The 24,318-nt window shown below is 37.7% G+C and overlaps 1 protein-coding gene across 1 annotated transcript in view; it reads left to right on the forward strand.

The window, feature by feature from the left end:
- Arl6ip6 (ADP ribosylation factor like GTPase 6 interacting protein 6) overlaps positions 1–8,026 on the forward strand; it is a 29,430-nt gene extending 21,404 nt beyond the window's left edge. Inside the window, exon 4 of the mRNA XM_005346414.2 lies at positions 6,980–8,026. Within this exon, the coding sequence (XP_005346471.1) occupies positions 6,980–7,073 (94 nt within the window). The 3' untranslated portion in view covers positions 7,074–8,026. The remainder of the gene's footprint in view (positions 1–6,979) is intronic.
- Positions 8,027–24,318: the final 16,292 nt, after the last annotated feature.

Genomic DNA, 24,318 nt, shown 5'->3' on the forward strand with positions numbered 1-24,318 from the left:
TCAGGGCTCCCTGACCTGTGGGAAGTCCAAGGACCGCCCACCTCCATCCAGGTTCAGTAAGTTGAGCATCCAAACTGCCCAGGCCCCCCCAAAGCCAGCACGTGCAGTAGGATCAAAAACCCATTGCCATTGTTAAGAAAGTGATTTTAAATAGATTTCTTCTTCTGTTGAGTAACACTGAAGAAATGACATGCTGTAGTCAAAAGCATTGCAAGTGTGGAGATTACTTCAACTCTTAGAAATAAATCTTTAGTCACCTTTTGTAATAATAGCTCAACTTGAGTTTCACAACTAACAATTAGCCTATTTGCAAGGCTAAGGCAGGAGGCCTGCCAATGAGAGTTCAAAGTTAACCTGGGTTACATAGTAAATTCTAGGGGAGTCTGGAACTAGAGATCCTGATGCTAAAAATTATCTCTTTCTTATGCTGTTTAATAACCTTGAATATCTTTGTTTACAATATGTACATTTGTTAAAAAGAAAAAGAATTACAGTGGGGACAGGGATTGTCTTCAACTCTTTTTACTGGCTTTTGTGACTCTACTCCTTATACTGAGTAGCGTTGCCCAGCCTTAGTAAATGGGGAGATGCTTAGTCTTCTTGCAGTTTGAACAGAGGTGGGTGGTTGGGGAGACTGGGGGGAAAGGAGGGAGGGGAAACTGTGGCTGGGATATAAAATAAATGAATAAATTTGTTTTTTTAGAAAAAGCGAGGCTTATTTTAAATGTTCGTAGATTGCTTTTAAGTTTGTGCTAATGCCATCCCTCAAATTTTGAAGCTATTTGGAGTTATCTAAACCAAGAAAACATATTATCTTCTTATAACCTGACTCAAATTTGTGCCTCAGATGCATCTTGAATATGAATATATTTATTTCCCATAATAATGCAGGCCAGTTCAGGCACCTTCTCCACTATTGCTTAGGGTCTTAGCTGGTCATCTTTGTGGAATCCTGGGAATTTCCCTAGTGCCAGGTTTCTCACTAACTCCATAATGGTTCCCTCTATCAAGATATCTTTCCTTGTTCTCCTCCTCCTCTTTCCTTCCTCCAATTCAACCACCCATTCCCTCATGTTTTTTCCTTTTCCCTTCTCCCTTCTTCCCTCCTTTGCCACCCTCCCCTGTCCCCGCCCCCTCCCAATTTACGGAGGAAAGCATGTCTATTTCACCTTCCCAGGGGGATCCATGTATTTCTCTCTTGGGTCCTGCTTGTTACCTAGCTTCTCTGGGGTTGTGGACTTCTTGGCTAGTTATTCTTTGCTTTACATCTAATATCCACTGATGAGTGAGTACATATTATGTTTGTCTTTCTGGTTCTGGTTTACCTCACTCAGGATGGTTTTGTTTTGTTTTTTCTAGTTACATCCATTTCCCTGCAAATTTCGGGGTGTCATTTTTTTTTCTGCTGAGTAATACTCCATTGGGTAAATGTACCACCATTTTTTGATTGAGGGGCATCTAGGTTGTTTCCAGGTTTTGGTTGTTACAAATAATGCTGTGGACATAGTTAAGCAAATGTCCTTGTGTATGAGTGTGCATCCTTTGGGTATATGCCCAAGAGTGCTATTGCTGGGTCTTGAGGTAGATTGATTCACAGTATTCTGAAAAACTGCCATACTGATTTTCAGAGTACAAGTTTGCACTTCCACCAGCAATGCAGGAGTGTTCCCCTTACTCCACATCCTCTCCAGCATAAGCTGTCATTAATGTTTTTGATCTTAGCCATTCTAACAGGTATAAGATAATATCTCAGAGTTGTTTTGTTTTGCATTTCCCTGGCGGCTAAAGATGTTGAGCAATTCCTAAAGTGTCTTTGGTCATTTGAAATTCTTCTGTTGAGAATTCTCTGTTTAAATCTGTACCCCATTTTTCTTTATCATTTAACACAGCCTTTACTTTTGTTTCAAAACAAAATTCCAGGAAACAAAATACTTAACAACAGTTGGATAAAAATTATAGTAAAAATCACAGTTTCAAGAATCAAAACCAGACAACTGCTGAAAGGTAGATCACTTGGCTTACCAAAAAAAAAAAAAGAAAAAAAGAAAAAAAAAGAAAAGGTAATGTTAAAAAGGCCTAAAATTAAATTGAACAATATTCTATATAATGCTATATTCCCGAATTAAGAAAGGAGAGTTCACATACATAACTAAATGGTTAAGTATTGAGAATTGGCTGAAATTCTGTACCCCCCCCCATTTTTAAATTGGATTATTTGGTATTGTGATGTTTAGCTTCTTGAGTTCTTTATTTTGCAAATCAGTCCTCTATCAGATGTTGAGTTGGTGAGGATTTAATTTCAGAAAGTACATTTTAAATTTTATTAAATTTAGCGTACATGCCTCTTATTTTTAAAGTACGCCCTGGATGTTACTTATAATCTACACAATTGGGAGTTTGAAAAGAATAGGTTTTTATAAGGTTGTGTTTGTTTTTTTAACCACTTACTATTTTGATAATTTTTGTAATCATGTGATGTTTTTACATGCTTTACTTTTAGAAAACATTCTGTATATAAGTAGATGCTGAGACAGTTGAATTTTCATGGAATTTGTGGATCAGTGTTATTTTACTTTTTGTTATAGGATCCAGTAGAAAAAAATAAAATACTGAAAATAAATTTACTGGGGAATTTTGGATTTTAGGGTTGGTATTACTTTGTTGTGGTACTTTTTATATTGCCTTGAAACCTTGTTTGTTTTAAATGTGTTACTAGCATTATTCTGTAGCTTCTCATTGCTCTTTACACTGTAGTTAAGAAAATACAGGTTGCCGGGTGATGGTGCCGCACGCCTTTAATCCCAACACTTGGGAGGCAGAGGCAGGCGGATCTCTGTGAGTTTGAGACCCGCCTGGTCTACAGAGCTAGTTCCAGGACAGGCTCCAAAGCCACAGAGAAACCCTGTCTCGAAAAAAAGAAAAAGAAAAAGAAAATACAGGTTGAGTAGAGTGATGGAGGAAGGTCATTGGTTAATTAAATAAAGAAGCTGCTTGCCCTGATAGGTTAAAACATAGGTGGGAGGAGTAAACAGAACAGAATGCTGGGAGGAAGAGGAAGTGAGCTCAGAGACTCGACAGCTCTCCTCTCGGGGGCTGAGGCCTCAGAGAGACACGATGCTCCACTCTTGCGGGCAGAGGCGAGAGCTCTGCTCTCTGAGGCACACGCGATGAAGCTCCGACCCAGGATGGACGTAGGCTAGAATCTCCCTGGTAAGCCACCTTGTGGGCTACAGCAGATTATTAGAGATGGGCTAGTCCAGGTGCGAGAGTTAGCCTAGAAGAGGCTAGATAGAAATGGGCCAAGCAGTGCTTAAATGAATACAATTTGTGTGTTGTTATTTCGGGGCATAAGCTAGCAGGCAACCCAGAGTGCTGGGGATGCAGCCCCGCTGCTCCTATTACTACAGTAGAGTAGTACAGCATTGTAGGAACATGCTATGGATTATCTTGGGCATTAATGTAAACCTTGTAGATCAAGAAAAGTTGATGTAATATTTAAATTAGAAGTTTCTTTTCCAAGTACACTAGCTGTAACATTGATTACAATGAATTAACTCTTATCTTTCATACAGATTTTGGAAAGCTTCCTCTTGTTGAATCAGATTCATTATTATCATGAACTAATGAAACAGATGTCAGATGGCTAATTGCAGTAGTAGAGAAAAGCTACTGACAAAAGAAATAGATCATGGGCTTGGCTTTGATATCTGCTGTCATGAAGATTCATTAACTAGGGATGGTTTGGAGCCATCACTTGCAATGAATATATTAACAACTATATTGGTGGTAGCAGATGTGGCTTCTAGAAGACCAGGGCTAAAATACACGTGTGCCTTATAAAATATATTCCATTACTCCTGAGTGAAAGATATGTATAGATGAAACAAAGTCCTGTAAGAAATTATGTCAGCATCCATTCTTGGTTTTCTTTTTTTTATGACATGGTTTCATAGCTGATTGCTTGCTTTGCACTTGTTTGCTGTTATACTTTCGTGCTGCTATTGTGTTATTTGTGAGTTGTTTAAAATAGTGCAGACAGCACCAAGAATACTGAGAGACACCATTCGAACCCCCTTTTGTATGTTCAGCAGTTGTCTTAGTCAGGTTTCTATGTTGTGAAGAAACACCATGACCTCTCTAACTTACAAAGGAAAGCATTTAATTTGGGCTGGCTTTCAGATCAGAGGTTTGATCAGTTATCATGGTGGGAAGCAATGTGGCACACAGATATGGTGCTGGAAAAGTAACTGAGAGTTCTGATCTGGATAGCAGGTAGCAGGAAGACAGTGACACTGGGCCTGGCTTGAGCTTCTGAAGCCTCAAAGCCCACCACCAGTGACAGACTTCCTCCAAGGCTGCACCTCCAATAATGTGACTCCCTATTAGTAAAGGATAGTTTATTTGGCTAGTAACTCAAGTGAGAGAAATGGCATTTTCCCATAAAGTACTGTTTATCAGCAATTCCTGTCAATCAAATTACCAGCGATAATGGTTGATACTTTTACTTTCTTCTTGAGTCTGCTAATTCTAGGTGCTGCACAAAGCATGTTCTCCTTCATAGTTTAAATCAACTTTAGGTCATGTAGAATGCATGTTGAAATTTAAATGCTATATTGTTTAAGGAATGATGATAAGAGAAAAATGTCTGTTTGTCAAATAGAGACATTTCCCTCCCACCAGATATTTTGATCTGAAGATCAATAACATGAAAGGATGGTGTGGGGATATAAAAGACCTATTATAATTGAAATGTTATTCAGTGTTTTCTTTTAAATTTTAAGTCTTTGAAGTAGGAATTTGTACTTCCTGTAGTTACTCCAGCCAAAGCTCAAATAGCATAAATATTCAGTGCCCTGATTTCTGGTTCAGAAGTAAGAATACAGTCCCTTAAATTGCCAGTTACTGAATTTTAAATGTTTTCCATTTGTGGAAAATAACAAAGATAATTCTATATTTACTTTACACATTATTATTAAACATTAATAGAAATGTTTTACTAGAAATTACTTTCAGTATAAAATTTCAGTGGAAATATATGCTCATTAGTAAATCTTATTATATTTCATTTGTGTGTATGCCTGCATTATGTGTATGTAATTGTAGGTCCACAGACAACTTGGAGAAACCTGTTCTCTCCCTGCTTCATGTAGGACTGATTTGAATTTGAGTTGTCAGGCTTGGTGGCAGTCCATGCCACTAGCTCTGTAGTATATTTTAATGAGAAAAGTAATATTGAACAAGCAGGACCAGAATGCTAAGCAAAATCACATATATGTTTATAGGCTAATGACTCCAGTGTACTCTAGTCTACCTCCTGGGCTTATTTATATGATATCTAGGCTGAGGTGCTTTAGGTTTAGGTGTTTGCTTAAAAGGAAGGAAGAAGTAAAGTTAGAAAAAAAAATCTTCTGTAAGTAAGAATCTTAGCTAGGTTTCTATTGCTGTGACAAAACACTGTGACTAAAAATTTATTTGGGGAGGAAAGGGTTTATTTGGTTTACACTTCAGCATTGCTATTCATCACTGAAAGAAGTCAGAACAGGAATTTAAAGCAGGCCAGGATCCTTAGAGGCAGGAGCTGATGCAGAGGCCATGGAAGGTAGCTGTTCACTTCCCATGGCTTATTTAGCTTGTTTTCTTATAGAACCCAGGGCCAGCAGCCCAAGGAAGGCATCACCCACCAAGGGCTGGGCCGTCCCCCAATGGTCACTAAAGAGAAAATGCCTTACAACTGGATTTCAAGGAGGCATTTCCTCAGCTGAGGCTCCTTCCTCTCTGATGACTCTAACTTGTGTCAAGCTGACACACAAAATCAGCCAGTACAGTAAATGAGTTTTTTCCTTCCAAGCTATATAACTAACATTTATTTGTTATGCAACAGATATGTAGTCCTCACAGCAACTTTATAAGGGTAAATTTGTTATCAATTTTATAGAAGAAATTAAAGGCCAAAAAGATCAAACAACGTTTCTATCTTTATACCCCTTGTAAAAGTTGCTCAAACCCATGTCTAACCCTAGAGCTTGACTCATACCACTGGTGGGAATCACATAAGCACTTCATTGTATGTGTCTGTATTGTTGGAAAACGTTTTGAACTAGACTAAGATGCTTGTCTCTTCTGCAACTCTAACATGGAAGTTGTCCTATTATAATGAACCTTTCTTTATAACTATTTTCAGTCATTTTATTCTTATTGAACAGCATTTCCCACTTATTTCCATTTTTATTTCAGAAATGTAGTGAAAAATACATTTAAGCCTGATAGAATTCACATTTTGGACCCTAACTTTAGAAACAATCTGCTTCTGTCATTAAATTTCCTATTCTGTCTCATTATATAGTCAAATGAACATCATGTGAAGATTTTTAACTAGTAAATTAACTTATTCAGTAATTTTTATTATTGAATTTCCTTGATTGACTTTTTGCAAATAAATTATGTAGTTAACTGTCCCTATAACATTGTTTCACTTTAAGTACAGATATTAGTAAATAACCTCTTAATTGGTAGGGAAAAAGACTACACAAGTATATAACTTTGAAGTATTTTCTTATTCTGTCTGAAATAGTCATAGAAATTTACAATTAAAAGGGATCCTAAATTCATAAAATTTCTAAGATATGTCTTCTACTTGATAACTGTAGTCTTTTTAAATTTTTTATCTGAAAATTTTTCATGCAGTATATTTTGATCTTTTTCTTTCTCCTCCCCAAAAACAACTCCCAGATCCTCCCCTGTACCCTACCACACATCTTCTTAAAACTCTTTATCTCTCTCTGTCTCTAAAGAAAAACAAACAAAACTTAAAAAAAAAAAGACCTACAAGTGCCCGGTATTTTTTTATCTTATACATTAATTTGTAAAACCTCAAGAAAACTCATTGTGATGTCTTAAGCATTTTTAGTAAGATCTTACTAGTTTATCATACCAAATTACATGTTATTTATTTGATTTGTGTTTCTGTTTTTTTCTCTAGGAAACTGACTGGACATTCTTTCCACATGGGCTATAGCATGGCAATTTTGAATGGCATTGTAGCTGCTCTTACTGTGGCATGGTGCCTCATGTAAACCCACAATAGAGCAGTATGGTTAGTAAAAGGCCTGATTGTTTGAAAATAACAGAGACGAACATTACCTACTCAGAAGACTATGGAATGTGGTTCAGATACATACCATTATCATCATTATTATGGAAGACCTTATAGAGCATCGTTTCAAAAACTAGGCAATGGGAATGTTTGAGTACTTTCAAATGCTTTCTTAAAAGGAAAAGATGTTTACCTCATCTTTTTACTTTTGCTTATGTAATTTTATCAGTTCCAAAAAATATTTTAATGGAAATCAAACTTGGAAACTTGAATACAGGATAATGTCTACCTTTCTATGTATAATCCATTTTTTTGCTAACAAATGTTGATATTATTGATTGAGATAGAAGTGTTTCTTATTTTTATATTACATTAAGAAAACAATGCTGACCTGCTAAACCAGGTTCCATGGGTTGGAAGCCAGCCTCTAGCTACATAGTGAGACCACTTTTAAAAAAAGAAAGAAAACAATGCCTTCTATCTTTAACATTTTATAGCAACTACATCAGAGTTTTTGATAATCAGTAGAATGCAAATGTACATTTATAATTTTTATGGAGTATACCTAGGAGTTTTATATATTTACATAATATTAAATTTATGTTTTTTAAATGGTTACATTTTATACCTATATGACTGTAAATTTTGTTTTTTAGTTGGTGTCAACCTGTCCTTTACTAAGTATTTTTCTTTTAATGTGTTAAAGCACATTGATTTAATTTTAAGGTTAAATAAATTTATTTTTTTTTTTAAAAAAGATACTGAAAATTCAGGGTAAACTATTTGTCATAATGTTAAGAAATTTGAGACTGTTGGCAATTTCTATTTTCCATGATTAAAAGTATTTATTTTGATGTATATATTAAGGCAGCAAAATGTGTACTATTTTGTTTTTAGTAATTGAAAACCAGAATGTTTTTTATGTAGAACTGTTTGAACTGTTTTATTTTTAATCTCAAAAATATAGTTGGCAAAGTAGAAATGGTATTTTGATATTCTGTACATGTATATATAATTAAAATTTAATATGTATATTGTAATATATATACTTTTATAACTTTTGTGCTTAAGTATTTTGTCATGTCAAGATTTTTTTTGAATTTTTTTTTATTGAGAAAAAAAATTTCCGCCTCCTCCCAGCCTCCCACTCCTCCCGCCCTCCCCCCACTCCTCTCCCCCTCCCTCTCAAGTTCATGTCAAGATTTTTGTTGTTGTTTTCATAGTCACATTCTCCCTGTATTCTCAAGAGGAAAAGAATAGGAAAAGTCATTTTCATTTCATTAGAAATGACTCATAATGTCCCAATCTAAAATGAGCCAGGTGGTGGTGATGTACCCCTTTAATCCTAGCACCCGGGAGGCAGACAGGTGGATCTCTGTGAATTCAAGGCCAGCCTGGTCTACAGAGCAAGTTCCAGCACAGGCTCCAAAGCTAGAGAAACCTTGTCTCAAGAAAAATAAATAAATAAAATAAATGAATGAATAAAAGTAAAATAAGAGGTGAAGGGGAACATAGGGTCTTACTAAGTCCCAATCCCTTGACTTAAGTGTTCCATTAGTTATGGCTATTACAATGATTCTATTGCTTATTGGCTCTTTTTTATACAATATATTTTGCCTTTTTCTGAAGTTGTAGACAGCCTTTATGAGAGGCCATGCTGGATCTAGGTACTCTAGGCACCCCAAATCCCAGAGAGAACACCCTACTGTGCTTGAAGACTCAGTCACCAGAACCCTTGTCCATTTAGTGCAGAACACCAGAGAGAAAAGAAACCAAAAGACAAAACACAAATCCCTAAAAGAAAAATGCATTTTTTCCTAGAATCCAATGAAAATGAATGTATAACATACCCAAAATAATGGGATACTATGAAAGCAGTACTAAGAGAAGTAAGTACTTAGTTCATAGCACTAAATGTCTACACATAAAGAGCTTGGAGAAGTCTCACACTAGGGAGTTAACAGCACACCTGAGAACTCTAGAACAAAAAGAAGCAAACACCCAGGAGAAGTAGATGGCAGGAAATAATCAAATTTAGGGCTAAAGTAAGAGCTGAAGCAAAAAGAACAATACAAAGAATCAATGTAACAAAGAGTTGGCGCTTTGAGAAAAATTAAGACAGACAAACCCTTATCCAAACTAACCAAAAGAGATAATGCCCAAATTAGAAAAAGAAATGAAAAGGAGGACATAAGAGACACTGAGAAAACCCAGAGAATCATCAGGTCATATTTCAAACACCTGTACTCCAAAAAAATTGGAAAACTTAAAAAAAATGGACAATTTTCTAGATAGGTACCACATACCAAAATTAAGTCAAAACCAGATAAACAATTTAAATGAAATAGAAGCAGTCATTAAAAGTCTCTCAACTGAGGAGTGAGAATATGAGCAAAGAGGTCAAGACCATGATGGGTACACCCACTGAAACAGCTTACCTGAGCCAATGGGAGCTCACCAACTCCAGTCAGACAGGGAAGGAACCAGTACAGGACCAAGCTAGACCCTTTGAATGTGGGTGACAGTTGTATATAGCTGGGGCAGATTGTAGGGCCAGTAGTGGTTGCATCAGGATTTGTCCCTGCTGCTTGTACTGACTTTTTGGAACCCATTCTCTTTGGACGGCTACCTTGCTCAACCTGAATATAATGGGGAGGGCATTGGTCCTTCCTTGGAGCAGTTTGCCTTGCCTTCTCTGTGAATGGATGGGGGTGAGGTGAGAGAGAAGGTAGAAGGAATGGGAGGAGGAGAGGGAATAGAAACTGGATTGGAGAGGAGGGAAGGGAAACTGGTTGGTTTATAAAATAAATGAATAAAATAAACCTAAAATACAGAAAGGTAAAGGTAACGTGTAATAAGTATGCTTTTTAAACAAAACCTACTTTTATGTTTGGATCTGACCATTTGCAGTGCCATTGGACTGAGCAGATCAGTGAAAAGAGAATGTGATTTTTTTCTATATAAATTAATATTTTAGAACAAGTATCCATAATAAAAGCATTTTAGTTTTATTTAGAATTTATACAAAATGTAAAGACATAAATTATGCAAAACAAAAACTCACTTCTCTGTATAAAGAATCCAACAATGTGACAAATTTCATCAAAATCCAGATGAAATGCCATTAAACTCTCCTAGATATTGGGATTTGAAAATAATTTATATTAATGTCCCAGAAAGCCATAGAGTTGGTAGAAAAAATATTGGATGTTTGACAGTACAAAGATGATAACACAGAAAAAATCCAACATATGTACATAGGATCACTAAAAACAGATTCAAATCCAGGTCACACTTTCATCTAAAGTCCCGACCACTCCTTAAGAAAAAGAAACACTCCAGACTCATGCTAATAAGTTAGACTTCTATTGAGTACAAATTCTTGGTTTGAAAATGTAAGAGAAGGCACTGAGTGTGAAATCCTCATAGAAGAACAAAAACATTATTGTTGTAAGGAGACTGCTTGTTTGTTTTCTGGCCACCCACGTTCCAGAAATATTCACTCAGAAACTGTATTATTTCCAATACTGTTTGGCCAATAGCTTAAGCATATTTCTGGCTAACGTTTACATCTTAATTTAACCCATCTCCATTCATCTGTGCATCACCATGAAGTCCTGGCCTACTAGCAAAGTTTCAGCGTGTCTGTCTCTGGTGGTTCCATGGCTTCTCTCTGTCTCTGCCTCCTTTCTTCCAGCATTCAGTTTAGTTTTCCCAACCCAGCTAAGTTCTACCCTATCAGGCCAAGCCAGTTTCTTTATTAACCAATGGTATTCACAGCATACAGAGGGGATTCCCACATCATATTATATTGCAGGAAGTATGCATCAAATATAGGGAACGTAGTCACTCTGGTTTAAGAAAGAGCAAAAAAAAAGGGGAAGGATTTTAAAATGTCTTGTGCAAGTTCTCAGCATAAGAATAATAAAGGTTCCTTATAGTGAAATGGTGGTCTTAGACTTAAAACTTCTCAGTAAGTTACAAATTTATGAGATAGGGCTTCTACCTGAAGCTACTCTGTGCTAAAAGTCTAAAGCATTGATGAAAGTTTGTATTGCCATGAAAGACAGATGCTGCAGTCTTAAGGGGGTGATGCTTCAGCGAGACAATTCATTTTAGGCAGACAGAGCCGTGGAAAGTAATGAAGATTTGTATTACTGGTGAAAGAGTATGGAACTGGATGAACTATTTAGCTTTCAGTGTTCCCTGGCAGCCTTTTCTGTCCAATGAAACTTAATAACACCATTTCCTTGGCACCTCGACCAGCACAGCGCTCTCCTCTCCCATTCCCGGAAGGCATCTTTGTTTTACACTTGTTAATGTAGACATAAGTGCTGAGATGATCCCACTGTAGACTCAAAGCACTCATAGCTTTTGTCTCCTAAGAAGTTGGAGGCTTGGGGTGAGCTCCAAAGTGGATGTGACAGTCAATCCATTGTGATAGGCCAGAGGAAAGAGGACTTTCTGAAAACACTGAAATTATAAACAGAATTCTGGCCAACTGGACTCTCTCATAGGTGTTGACTCTGCTAGAATTTTAATCTCTTAGAAAGCTACCATGTTAAAACCCTGTCAGCACAGCCGGGTGGTGGTGGCGCACGCCTTTAATCCCAGCAGGCATTTAATCCCAGGAGGCAGAGGCAGGCGGATCTCTGTGAGTTCAAGGCCAGCCTGGTCTACAAGAGCTAGTTCCAGGACAGACTCCAAAGCTACAGAGAAACCCTGTCTCGAAAAATCAACAACAAACAAACAAAAAACCTGTCAGCACAACTCACATTGTAAAAATGTAAGACTTTGTATATTTGTATTAAATACTGAGAAAGTTATTGCTGCCTCTAGGCAAGTTATAACCCATGATAATTCTTAATGCTGAATAAATCTGCCTAAGGTGAAAGTCAATACGTGGAATTTGAAACCATAATGACAGTATCATTTTCTATTTTGCATTACATTTAGTTAGTGCCCGCAGTGTTGGATTTTATAAGTTTTATATTGATATAAAATATATAGAGCATGGCATTTAATCTACATCAATTTTACATCAAATCATTCTTTCAGATTGAACAAATTTCCATTTGTATTCAAGTTGGGAAAGACGGAGTGAGTGAGTATCATAAAGGCCACCAATAAGAAATTTATATAATTGATGCAAGAAATTTCTTTAAATTCAAAGACCAAGGAGGAATCTCAGAAAGTTTTTTTTTAAAGGTTTTATTGAAAACAAAGTTACTCCATGTCCTGGCAAAAGACTGAAGAACAGCTTTGAAAGTTCATTTTGTAAACTGAGATCATTGATAGTTCATGTTTATCTGTTTGCCAGTAAGAGCTGGAATTCTGTTTTGTATACATATATATTTGTTTGTGTGTATATACACACACATTTGTCATTTTGTAGGTATGTTACAATTCATTGTAACTCTTTTAATATATAATTTATCAATATATTACATAGAATACATTCATATATTAACATCCTATCTCCATAATGTTATATTAATGATACACATTAATTTATCTTAAATATTCTCCCAACTGAATATGAACAGAAAAAAAGGTCAATTTAAAAGTAATTATAGCAAACTTTTTGTATAATTGTCTTTACTCATACAGTCCTGACTTTTTAAAAAAAATAAAAATAAAAAAACATGTTTTTATTTCTCCGATAGCTTTTAAAATGTGAACATTCTGTGGTTTAGTCAGTCTTTACTTCCCACTTATTTCTTTCTTGGGCCTCAGTTCCCTTTGAAAGAGCACACTCTTATTCCAGAAGGCAGTTAGCTGTTCATCTTCCTTCCTGTCTGGACAGCATCCAATGAGCAATCCCACAGGGACAAGTATATGAACACAGGAGTCACCCATGAGCTGAAGTAAGTTTAACTTAATTACAGCCAGGTGCCAAGCAGGACCCAGCAACTAAGGGCAGTGGCAGGGAGCTTGTCCCATCGACCTGTTTAAAAAAAAAATTCTCTGAGCTAAGTTGTAGCCAGAAACTGCTTGTTTGTTCCCCAGCCTCCCAGACCTGAATAATCACACAGAAACTAAATTAATTGCAGCATTGTTTGGTCAATAGTTCAGGCATTTTTCTAGCTAGCTCTTAAATTAACCCATTTTTATCAATCTGTGTATCACCACGAGGCTATGGCCTACCAGTAAGTTTCCAGTAGCAAACTAGTAAGTCTCCTTTGGCAGCTACATGGCATCTCTTTGACTCCACCTACTCTCTCTATATATCTCTGTTCAAATTTCCCACCTGGCTTTACTCTGCTAAGCCATTAGCTGAAACAGCTTTATCTATTATCCAATAAATGCAACACATACACAGAAGGACATCCCACATCACTAGGTGTAGTGATATGTTTGTTGTCATTTTTTTTTTGTTTTGTTTTGTTTGGGACAGGGTTTCTCTGTATAATCCTGGCTCTTCTGAAACTTGCTTTGTAGACCAAGCTGGTCTTGAATCCAGAGATGCTCCTGCCTCTGCCTCTCAAGGATTAAAGCCATGAGCCACCACTGCCACCACCATTCCAATATTTGTTGGAATGACTTATAGGCTACAGTCCAACTGTACTGGCTGATTTTCTGTGTCACCTTGACAGAAGTTAGAGTCATCAGAGGAAGGAGTCTCAGTTGAGGAAATGCCTCCTTGAGATCAAACTGTAAGACATTTTCTCATTTAGTAATCAATGGGGGAGGGCCCAGCCCGTGGTGGGTGGTGCCATTCCTGGGTTGCTGTTCCTGGGTTCTTTAAGAAGGTGGGTTGAGCAAACCATGGGAAACAAGCCAGTAAGCAGCTCCCCTCCAGGGCCTCTGCATTGGCTCCTGCCTCTGTGATCCTGCCCTGTTTGAGTTCCTGTCCTGACTTCCTTCAGTAATGAACAACAATGCTGAAGTGTAAGCCTAATAAACCCTTTCCTCCCCAACTTGCTTTTTCATCATGGTGTTTTTTCACAACAACAGAAACCCTAACTAAGACACCAACAATGGTAAACTGTGAATAGAAAGTCCAAGAATCCAGTAATTACTCAGCCCCATGAGGTTGGTTGTCTCAGCTGTTCTTCTGTACATGTTGGCATTCTGAAGAAGTAGGCTCCAATGCCAGTGAAGAAATGCATGTGCTGAAAATCTGGGGGTAAGCAGGCAAAAGACGAACACATCCTCTTCCTGATTCCATTGTCCTTTCAGTAGAAGTAGTAAAGGGTGTCTTCCTGCCTCAAAGTCTAGATTAAAGGCACATTGCCGTCTTGCCTCAAGATCCAAATCACAAGTGTGCCCTTCGTTTCTGGATTATAGTTCATTCCAGATATAGTCAAGTTGACAACCAAAAATAACCGTCACACTGGTCTACATGGTGCATTCCACCACAGTCCAAGCTGCATAGTGAGATCCTGTCTAGAAAAAAAAATTCTGATAATATATGAAAAGGAAAACTTCCATAGTAATTTGACATCACCACTATCAAACTAAAGAACTTAAAGTGTATTAAGATTATAGTTTAGAATATGGAGTTTCTTGACCCAGCAGCTGATGGCCCAGCAGAAGTTCAGGAAGTCACTAATGGAATTCAGTTTGTTGACCTCCTTTGTTGACTTCTTTGGATGTATCCTAAAGAAGTAACATGAAACAAAGCTTTCTCAACCTGCCCCATAAGTAAATGTAGGGGTAGCAAAAAAAATTGGGAACAAGCTTCTGAACATTTTAACAACCCCATATTAATTCAAATAAGGCACGTGACAAATCTAAGCAGTGTCTGGCTCTCATGTTGCACCAAGCAATTTCTGCTCTGAATGCACAGCACGCACGTTCTGTACTGGGCATGTCTTCATGCTATGCTGTGCTAACAGCCACCCAGAGCATCTTGACTCAAATTTGAGGGTATGATGTACGTTGTGAACTGCAGTGTTTTTACCGTGTACACAGTTTTCTACGGCTACAGAGACGTTGGTTTAAGTGTGGAAAACCAAGACTTAATATTTATTTTCCTAGCATCATTTCTCAACAAGTAAGTATTAAATTAATGCATCTTTGGACTTTTTTTTGTTTGGATGTTTGATTTAAAGAACAGCCAGGCACTCATTTGTTGACTTGCATTTCATGAAAAAGAAAAGAATTTTGGCTTGGGTTTCAAACAGCATTCCAACAATTCTGGAATTGCCATATTCCCATCATTTTGTACTATGTGTTTAGGCAGGATAGTTTAGTCACAACTGATCAGAATATTAACCGACTATGACAAACATTGAACCTTCTCAACATACTGAAGTACCAAATATTCAGATGATCTAATTCTTATGTGGAAAAAAAACCCAGTAGTATCCATCTTATTTTTGTGCAAGTTGACTTTCATCTTTAGTAAATAGTAAAATTGTATGTACAGCAAAAAATTCTTTTAAGTTTATTTTTGTAATTTATTATCAGAAAATGTTTGGTTTTTATATTGGTTTTACATACCTACATACTATGGTCTAGAAATTTCTCGGGCAAAAAAAAGGTCACGAGTGCAACATGTGTAATAAGAAGTCCTGATACCAAGTACACAAGATCTCAGAACCTTTTAATGCACAGTTGTGGTAGGAAATAATGACAGCAAACCAAAAGAACAATGACATGGTACAAGCTGCAAAGGCCTATTATGCAGAATTTTAGGGAGTGGTTATCTGGAGGGAGAACAGAAGGAATAGAATAGAATATTAAATATAAAACAGTGATGATGACTCATGCTTATCATTCCATCAGTGGGAGGCTGAGGTAGGATTTAGACTCTAAGGACAGTCTTGGCTACTTTGCAAGTTCAAGGCTAGCCTGAGCTGTGAAGCAAGAACCGGTCTCCAAAAAACTTAAATTAAAAGCTAGTTTAAGAATTGTAAAATAGCTGCATAGAAAGAAGTCATTAAGGCAAATTGTTAAAGTAGAAGTTTTCTCTGAGCAGTTAAATTTTAAGTGTTATTTATTGATTCTCACATTTTTTAAATTTTCCATAAATGCACATTTTTCTTAAATGTAAAATATATATTTAAAGAAAATAGAAATAATAGTTATCTATGTAACAGATACTGTGAGAGTTACATAAAAATTCTGTGGCACTTACTAGATTTTTTAAATAAATAATTTAGAGATGTTTGGTTTGCATCTAGCAATCCCAGTTGCTTTCATTATTGTTAAACAATAATAACAAAAATTGTTGCATGATGCGTAGAGTCAAGTCCTCTTCCTAGCCATGCTTCCAGGGATATTCACTGAACAATTATCTTAATAGCAAGGAGCATGCTAGTATGACAACTGAGGATTAAGTAGACATATTTTATTCATTTACACAATAGAATTATTAGGTGATCATTAAGAAGAATGAGTTAAGTCTGAAAGCTATTAAAATGAAAATACTGGGACATAGCTTTAAGCCAAGGTGTGGTTGTTAAGTAATGCATTGTTTAATTCTGGTTTTGTCAAAACAAAGGTAGGATAAAATACCACCCTGCACGAAAATAACTCTGAAGCATGATTAATTGGGATTCAACCTGAAGACCCTACAAGTAAAGCAGCCAGCCACTAGCCCCTTACCTCAACCCCAGTTCGAAAATGTTAACCTGATTTTGCCTTAGGAATCTCAGAATGAGACTGTGTTTGAGAGCTGTTTCTTCCCGTTTTATAATCCTCTCTAGGGCTGGGATTAAAGGCGTGCACCACGGTGCCAGTTTCTATGGCAAACTAGTATGGCTACTAGGATTAAAGGTATTACCTGGTCTGTAAGGCTGACCAGTTTTACTCTAAGCTCTTCAGGCAGGCTTTATTTATTAAAATACAATTGAAATGCCACTATATATCTCCAAGTGGATCAAAGACTTTGTCTTATGATTATTGCTGTGAAGAGACATCATGACCACAGCAACTCTTACAAAGGAAAACATTTAAGGGGAGACTTACAGTTTTAGTCCATTATCACCATGGTGTGACTAGGAGGTGCACAGGCAGTTTCTTGAACATATATGAGACATCAAAGCCCTCCCTCCTCCAGTGATATACTTCCTCCAACAAGACCACGCCTCCTAATAGTGCCACTCCCTTTGGGGGCCATTTTATTTCAAACCATTACAGACCTCAATGTGTATCCTGAATCACTGAAACTGATACAAGAAAACATAAACAGTACCCTACAAGATACAGGTAGAGAACTTTCTGAGTAAGACTCCATCAACTTAGGTATCAAGGCTAATAACTGATGAATGGGATCTTATAAAGTTAAAACACTCTGTACAACAAAGGAAAGAGAAGAGGAAGTTGGACTAGGGGACTCTTTGCCAGGGACACATCCAATAGGAGATTAGTATCTGAATATATCAAGGAAAAAAAGAAAAAAAGAACCAAGAAAAAAGATCCAATTTAAAAAAATAAAGCTACATCTCAGAACAGAGTTCTCAAAAGAAGAAATAAAAGTAGCTAAGAAGTGTCTTAGAAAGTGTTCACCATCTTTAGCAATTAGGGAAGTGCAAAGTAAAAGTGCTTTGAGTTTTCATCAGAACAGCTAAGATCAAGAAAATTGCACCAAAATGCTGGATGTTGGGATGAGCTAGAACTGGAACTGACCTTGAAACTTCCTTTCTGAAAATTAGTTTTCATAGCTGCCCAAGGAGCTGTGCCAGCTGCCAAGAGAGAAAAGAAATTAAAAATCCTACCCAGTTGTAAAGTCTATAAATCACAATGACCAGCATAGCAAGTTACTCCCATGGGTGTAGTAGTGACACTTATATCATGGGGATAACCAACAGCCATGTAAGTGGATTTAAGACCTACTGAATAGGAGGGAATTCATACCTTGTACTGTACTGTAAACTTAACCAGATATTCTACTTATCCTTATATCTACAGGTAAGTATAGCCCCAGCCTTCACCAAAGAAATTTCTTTTTTTTTTGAAGTTTCTTTTAACAATGATCCACACCTGTGGTCTGCAAACTGCAAAAATACAGTGAATAAGTGACTATCGAATGCCTAGCATGACCATGTTCCTGCAAGCATTCATGGGGAGAATTCTTCTTGAATTTCTGTATGACCCATCACTGCAACCTATGCCTGTTACTACAATATGTTCTTCGTGTGTCTCCCTGCCTCAATTTATTTTATTCTTATTTACATGTGTGTTTGTTTGTGTGCATTGTCTATGAGTGTATGCCATGTGTTTATGGGTATATGTGGAATACAAAACAGGGTACCAGATCCCCTGGAGCTAGAATTGTTGACAGTTATGAGCATCTGATGTCATTACTGGGAGCTGAATTCCAGTTCTCTGGAAGAACCAGTAGCCCTTCTATATACAAATGATATAGAAGCTAAGAAAGAAATCAGAGAAACATCATCTTTCACAATAGCCACAAATAACATAAAATATCTTGGGTTAACACTAATCAAAGAAGTGAAAGACATATTGGATAAGAACTTTGTCTTTGAAGAAAGAAATTAAAGAAGATACCAGAAAATGGAAAGCTCTTTCATGCTCTTGGATAGGTAGGATCAACATAATAAAAATGGCAAGCCTACCAAAAGCAATCAAAAGATTGAATGCAATCCTCATCAAAATCCCAACATAATTCTTCACTGACCTTGAAAGAACAATAATCAACTTAATATGGAAAACAAAAACCCAGGATAGCTAAAACAATCCTGTACAGTAAAAATAAACTTCCAGAGGCATCATCATCCCTGACAAGCTCGGTAATGAAAACAGCATGGTACTGGCATAAAAACAAAGAGGTTAACCAGTGGAATCGAATCGAAGACCCAGATATTAATCCACACACCTAAGAAAACCTGATTTTTGGCAAAGACACTAAAATTATACAAGGAAAATAAAAAGAATCTTCTACAAAATGATTCTGGCATAACTGGATGTCAACATGTAGGAATAAAAATAGATCCATATCCATATCTCACTCAAGTCCAAATAGATTAAAGACCTCAATATAAATCTGACCACACTGAACCTGATAAAAGAGAAAGTGAGAAGTAGTCTTTAATACACGGGTACAGCCGACCATTTCTTAAATATAACCCCAGTAGCACAGACACTGAGAGCAACAATAAATAAATGGGACCTCCTGAAACTGAGAAGCTTCTGCAATGAAAAAGACACAGTCAATAAGACAAAAAGGCAGCCTACTGAATGGGAAAAGATCTTCATCAACCCCACATCAGAAAAAGGACTGATCTCCAAAGTCTATGAAGAACTCAAGAAATTAGACATCAAAATTCTAAATAACCCAATTTTAAAAAATGGGGTACACAACTAAACAGAGAATTCTCAACAGAAGAATCTCCAGTAGCTGAAAGACATTTAATGAAATGTTCAACATTCTTAGCCATCAGGGAAATGCAAATCAAAACAACTCCGAGATACCATATTACACCTGTCAGAATGGCTGAGATCAAAAACACCAATGGTAGCTTATGCTGGAGAGGATGTGGAGAAAGGGGAACGCTCATTCATTGCTCATGTGAATGCAAACTTTGAAATTTACCACTTTGGAAATCAGTATGGTGATTTCTCAGAAAATTGGGAATCAACCTACCCCAGGATCCAGCAATACCAACTCTTGAGAATATACCCAAAAGACGCTTAATCACACTACAAAAGCATTTGTTCAACTATGTCCATAGCAGCATTATTTGTAATAGCCAGAACCTGGAAACAACCTAGGTGCCCTTCAATGGAAGAATGGATAAAGAAGATGTGGCATATTTACACATTAGAGTACTGCTCAGTGGAAAAAAAAAACCCAAAAAACAAAAACAAAACAAAACAACAAAAAACAAAAAAAACAAAAACCCACTGACATCTTGAATTTTGCATGCAAATGGATGGAACTAGAAAACACCATCCTGAGTGAGGTGACACAGACCCCAAAAGATGAATACGGTATGTACTCACTCATAAGTGGATACTAGTCATAAACAAAGGATACTGTATCTGTAGTTCATAATCCTAGAGAAGCTAAGTACCAAGGTAACAAAAACTTACATAGCTCTACCTGGAAAGTTGAAATAGACAAGATCACCTGAAAAAAAATGGGAATATGGGGGTGAGGAGAGAAGGGAGGGTAGAAGGGGAAGAGGAGGAGAAAGGGGAGGGGCGAGGAGAACTTGAGGGAATGGGATAGTCGGGATGGAGGAAAAACAGAGATGACAGCAAGGAAAGATATCTTGTTTGAGGGAGCCATCATGGGATTAACAAGAAACCTGGCTCTAGAGAAATTACCAGGAATCCACAAGGTTGACCCTGGCTAAGACCCTAAGCAATAGAGGAGAGGGTGCCTGAATTGGTCTTCCCCTGTGGTCAGGCTGATGAATAACTTAAATATCACCAGAGAACCTTCATTCAGCAACTGATGGAAACAGAGGCAGAGACCCACATCAGAATACTGGACTGAGCTCCAAAAGTCCAGTTGAAGAGTAGGAGGAATGAGAATATGAACAAAGAGGTCAAGACCATGATGTGGAGGGCCCTGGACCTTCCACAAAGCAACATGCCTTACACTCTCTGAAGAGTGGATAGGGGTGGAGTGAAGGGGATGGGAGGAGAGGAGGGAGTGGGAACTTGGATTGGTATGTATAATGAAAAAAGCTAGTTTGTTTTCTTTAAAAAAATTAAAGAAAGAAACTCATTAATCTTTTCAGTGCTCTTACCCAGTACAATTTACATAAATTTTTATTTATATTATTATTGTTAACTTGTTCTTAGTTTTTAAAAATGTTTTCTTTCATTCCTTGAAAATATCATGCTATGTATGTTGATCATATTAAGTTTTTTGTTTTCTAATGAAGCCATCTTTATTTGGAATCTTTTCTGTATGAGTAGGAAAAGCGTCAGGCTATGGATTGTGAAACCTCTTGCTAATCCTGACCTCTCACTTCTTGCCATGTGACCTTCAGTAAATCATTTCAACGTTAGCTTTTCAAGCTAAGATGAAATTTATTTGAGACTAGGTGGTTCTTTGAAATCTCATCTGGGTTCATCCTGAGAAGCAGAAGATAACACCGACTTTGAAGTTAAAAAAAATGCAGGAGAAATGCATTAGAAAGGTAAAGGTGGGGTGGGGGCAGAGCTAAAAAGACAAAGACTGTGAGACCTCTGAGAGGTAAGGTGTGTGGAGAATCAGGCTAACAAAAGCTTCAACACTGGGACAGTCCTGAGCAAAGATGAGTTCTTGAAGAGTCCTGTATAGGGCAGCCATGGTCTTGATTAGATACACACTTTGTCATTACCTAGGAGCAGCTCAAATAGTGTGACCTTGTTATGAGGTCTGCTGGAGAGCTCAAGGTCGCTTAATGGGAATCAGCTGCCTGAGGAAAAAATGACATAGTTTTAGGACAGGTTGTGATTCTAAGATTCACAGTTATAAGTACTTATTCTCATTGCAGAGAGAGAAGATTGGGTTGGGGAAAGAGAGGAGAGGGTAGAGAATGAGGGGGAGGGGAAGGCATAGGAGGAAGGAGTAGAGAAGGAGAAGAAAGTGTTAATCCCACCAGGCAAGAATAAGACCACCACCAAAGTTCTGAGCCAAATTTGAAACAAGCTTTATTAAATAGTGGTCAAGAGGATGGACACCGGCCGGGTCCATACCCAGGACTCCCAGAGAATGGCTGCAAGTTGGTCAGGCAAAACCCACAAGGCTACATACTTCCCTTCTTCATCCAATAAGCTCAAGCTCACATCCCGACATACTTCCTGCCTATGTACCTCCTGCCTCCGTGTGATCAAGCACAAGCTGTGAAGTTGTGGCAAACAACTGTGTTTACAGCAATGAAAACATGTGGCCTGTTATCCTACATGAACAGTCCCTAGTGTTCTAAGAAGCCATCTGTCCTTGGGCAAATGAGGCTTACAGGTTAGAGGCATTGTTTTATAGGTCTCTTAAACACAGTAGTTAAAACTCAACTTTAGTCCTCACAAAAGAAGAAGAAGAAGAAGAGAGGAAGGGAGAGGAGAGGAGATGGGAGGGGAGGGAAGAGGAGGGGAGAGGATGAGAGAGGAGAGGAGGGGAGGGAAAAGGAGAGGAGAGGATGAGAGAGGAGAGGAGGGGAGGGGAGGGAAAAGGAGGGGAGGAAAAGAGGGCTCTTTTATTTCAGTCAAACTCATCCTGGTTTGAGCCTGGGAAACTATCCAGGTTTGGTGGAAAGCTGTGTTATGCTTTCCTCCATTTGCTCCCTCCTTCATTAGATTTACATGCATGCACACATGTATGTATGTATGTATGTATGTATGTATGTATGTATTATATATAATTCCATGCTCCTTCTAGCTGTCCCTTTGAAAGTTCATCTGACTCCCACCTTTTCTGAAGGTAGGCAGGCAACCCTCCAAGGTCTGGCTGTGCCATTTCATCTTCTCTTTGTAAAGAAGGGTCTTGGCTTTAGATTCAAACCCTCTGGGGAGCTTCAGAAGAGTTCAAGACCTAGGACCAGTGGAATTGGAATCCCTGTGGAGAAACAGAAGACAAGGCAGACATGTGTTAAAGGCCCTTCAGTTGCTCCAGTGGGCAGGCAAGGTTAACACTGCTGCAGAGAGTCCATAGCCCATAGAGAGAAGATGCATAGGGAAAGCTAATCAAAACATCTCAACATCAGTATATATATAATTTTTTCCTAAAGTTTTGTTTTTCAAAAGAGACACAGTGTTTCTCTTGCTAAGGGACACTCATTTTATTCAATAAGGGAACCACATAGAAGGAAAATTCTCACAAACTGTCTCCTACTGTTTGTCATTTGGAGTCCTGTTCATAACTAAACTCTTCTATTAACTTTGGAATGACTATTTCCTCCTTTTTTGTGGGTAAAGGGAAATTACTTTCCAGGAGCAATGAAATCTTTGGACTCCTTTGGAAATGCTGGGACAGAATTGATTCCATTTATTTATTTATTTATTTATTTATTTATTTATTTATTTATTTATTTATTTAAGATTTCTGCCTCCTCCCCACCACCACCTCCCATTTCCCTTCCCTTCCCCCAATCAAGAATTGATTTCTTAACCCTTGTGTGGCGCTCGAGTGTCAGCACTGTCTGAGAAACAGGAAGTGGTCTTCAGGCAGCATTGGACAGTGTGAAATAGAACTGGTTTGTCCCGTTTATGGCGCCGTACCCAAAGTCAGTGCTGTGAAACAAGAGGCACCCGTTCACTAACTTTCTTTCAGGCATCAGGTTCTGTTAGTGGTAGATGCTGGCTGAGGCCAGTCAAAGAGGACTAAAAATAGATGTGTCAGTCACTGGGGAGATGGTTAATTAGTGGACCATCTTTGAGATGGATAGGACTCTGACTTCCAGATAGTAGATTAAAACTGTATTAAAATACTGTGGAGTTTATCATTAGAACACTTACAAAGTCTTTGCAACTTATTACATTTTTAAACTGTGGAAGTGGTGTGAACGTGCGTGCTATATTTAAAAACTTAGCACTTCGCACAGAACAGTGAGTATAAATGTGGAAACAGCTGAATCCCCAGGGCCTTTTTATACTTTTAACAATAAAAGGCAATAAGATCTTAAGTAATTAGGCATTTAATATCTTCTTTTATACCTAATACTTTTAGTCTGGCTGAGAAACACTCGTGGGGCTAGGAGGTAAATACTTTGCTACTGACTTACCAGAGCAGTAGTGAATTATTAACTTCCACTTAAACCCTCAATTCTGGGATCCATGACGCTTGATTGTAGAAGAACCATATTTGTAGACACTGACTTGGAGCTCACATCGGCATCTTTGGAAATGGTGTCATTATACCTTCAAGGAATGATATCCAAACTTGTGTTACAAGTGTCTTCAACTAGCCGTTCCATCATGTTGTCAACCCAGCTGCTTCACATTGATAGCCAACGACGTAAGAAGGGTGAATTCTATGAACACAGACCCACTGTCACACTTCTTTGTTTTCTTTCTGTGCAATGAGTTCCTTGATACCAAACAATGCCACAATGGTGAGTAAGGTGTACCGGAAGCCCAGGGAGAATAGCTTTGCTAGAAGCCAAACTCTGTGTTGGGAAGGCAAATCCAAAGTGAATGTCTATTCAAAATTGAACAGAACACTGTCCCTTCAATGATGGAAGTAACACGACGTGTCACTCTGCCACTGTGGGGCTGGGCGATCACAGCAGGGAGTGGTATCCTATTAAAAGGACTTAGTGCTAGTCTCTACTGCTTGGAGATTGAGCTCTCAGCAATTGCTATAGCCAGGTCAGCCTTGC

This window comes from Microtus ochrogaster, chromosome 4 (assembly GCF_000317375.1).
Source record: "Microtus ochrogaster isolate Prairie Vole_2 chromosome 4, MicOch1.0, whole genome shotgun sequence".
Lineage (NCBI taxonomy): Eukaryota > Metazoa > Chordata > Mammalia > Rodentia > Cricetidae > Microtus > Microtus ochrogaster.